At 38.1% G+C, this 2,104-nt stretch overlaps 1 protein-coding gene across 1 annotated transcript in view; it reads left to right on the top strand.

The window, feature by feature from the left end:
• The window catches only part of LOC105888164 (zinc finger protein 83-like), an 11,547-nt gene extending 9,806 nt beyond the window's left edge, over positions 1–1,741 (top strand). The window contains 3 exon segments of the mRNA XM_023507980.1: positions 73–1,645; positions 1,647–1,671; positions 1,673–1,741. Coding sequence (XP_023363748.1) covers positions 73–1,645; positions 1,647–1,671; positions 1,673–1,741 — 1,667 coding nt within the window.
• Positions 1,742–2,104: the final 363 nt, after the last annotated feature.

Here is a 2,104-nt window from a genome sequence, read left to right as displayed (position 1 = left end):
ATATTTCAATAGAAGGTATTTAATTACGAGCTGTAGTTCACCGGATAACCTATGGTTCTTTATATCTTGTAGGCATCTCTTCTGTATGTGTGATAAATGAATGGCCACCTAAAGAGAGCAGTAATACAGGAGAAATATCCCCCACAGTGATGTTGGAAAGGCACCAAAGCCATGTCATTGAAGACTTTTGCTTTAGGGAAATCCAAAAGAATATACATAACTTTGAGTGTCAGTGGAGAGACGATGAAAGACATTCCAGTGGGATCTATACAACCCATCAGGAAAATCTAACTAGTAAGAGAGATCAGCATGATAGGCAGGATTCAGGAAACAAGTTTATTAATAGTCAGCTAGGATTGAACATCCAGTCACAACCGGTAGAACTGCAGCTATTGAAGGCTAAAGAGAAAAGTTATGAATGTAATCATATGGAGAAGTCTGTCAACAATGATTCCTTAGTTTCCTCACCCCACAGGTCCTCTATCAAACCCCACCTTTCTTATAATACTGATCTTATGGATTCATTATTCACACAAAGAGAGAAAGCACACATAGGGACAAAACAATACAAATGTATTGAGTGGAACAAGGCCTTGAATCAAGGCTTACATTTCACTGTTCATCAAATAATACATGTGGAAGAAAAACAATTTGAATGTGATATATGTGGTAAGGTCTTCAATAAGAAATCAAACCTTGGGAGTCATCGGAGAATCCATGCTGGAGAGAAACCTTACAAGTGTAATGAATGTTGCAAGGTCTTCAATAACATTTCACATCTTGTACAACATCAGAGAATCCACACTGGAGAAAAACCTTACAAATGTAATGAATGTGGCAAGGTCTTCAATCAGGTTTCACACCTTGCACGACATCGGAGAATTCACACTGGAGAGAAACCTTACAAATGTACTGAATGTGGAAAGGTATTCCATCAAATTTCACATCTTGCACGACACCGAACAATTCACACTGGAGAGAAACCTTTCAAATGTAATGAATGTGGCAAAATGTTTAGTCGAAATTCATACCTTGTACAACATCTGATAATCCATACAGGAGAGAAACCACACAAATGTAATGAGTGCGGTAAGGTCTTTAATCATATTTCACACCTTGCACAACATCGGAGAATTCACACTGGAGAGAAACCGTACAAATGTAATGAATGTGACAAGGTCTTCAGTCATAAGTCATCCCTAGCAAATCACTGGAGGATTCATACTGGAGAGAAACCTTTCAAATGTAATGAATGTGGAAAGGTCTTCAGTCGCAATTCATACCTTGCTAGACATCTAGTAATTCATACTGGAGAGAAACCTTATAAATGTAACGAATGTGGCAAGCTGTTCAGTCAAAATTCACACCTTGCAAATCATCGAAGAATACATACTGGAGAGAAACCTTATAAGTGTAATGAATGTGGCAAAGTCTTTAGTCAAAATTCGTATCTCATATACCATCGGAGGATTCATACTGGGGAGAAACCTTGTAAATGTAATGAATGTGGAAAGGTTTTCAGTCTAAACTCATCCTTAGCACACCATCGGAGAGTTCATACTGGAAAGAAACCTTGAAAATATAACAGGTGTGGCCAGACCTTTACTGTGCATTCAAGCCTTGCTGACCATGATCTTCATACCGGCAAAGCCTTTCAAATCTAAGGAATGTGGGCAGGGTTTTCAGTGACAATTGATACCTTGAACATGAGGGGTTTCATGCTGGAGAGACATCTTATTAATATGATAATGTAATCCATGTAATTAATGTAGGAAGATATTTTCTCAGAATTAAAGACTTAGAGGGCATTAAGTAATTCACACTAGAAGGAAACTTTGCAAGTGTGATGAAGACCAGTCTAGGCTGGTAAGATTCTGGTACCAGAATGGTAAGATTCTTTCCCCACAAAAAATAAAAATTAGCTGGATGTGGTTGTGCAAGCCTTCAGTCCTAGTTGCTGGGAGGCTACATCAGGAGATTCTCTTGAGCCTGGAATTTGGAGATTTCAATGAGCTATGATGGTGCCACTGCATTCCATTCACTCTCTCAAAAATTTAAAAAGAAAGAAATGAAAAGGACAAGCTAAATTCCTTCTTTAAAAAAA

This window comes from Otolemur garnettii, unplaced genomic scaffold, assembly GCF_000181295.1.
Source record: "Otolemur garnettii isolate 467f Iridium unplaced genomic scaffold, OtoGar3 scaffold00212, whole genome shotgun sequence".
In the NCBI taxonomy this organism is placed as follows: domain Eukaryota; kingdom Metazoa; phylum Chordata; class Mammalia; order Primates; family Galagidae; genus Otolemur; species Otolemur garnettii.
The sequence above is the reverse complement of the archived record's forward strand: the minus strand, read 5'-3'. Positions and strand labels throughout refer to the sequence as shown.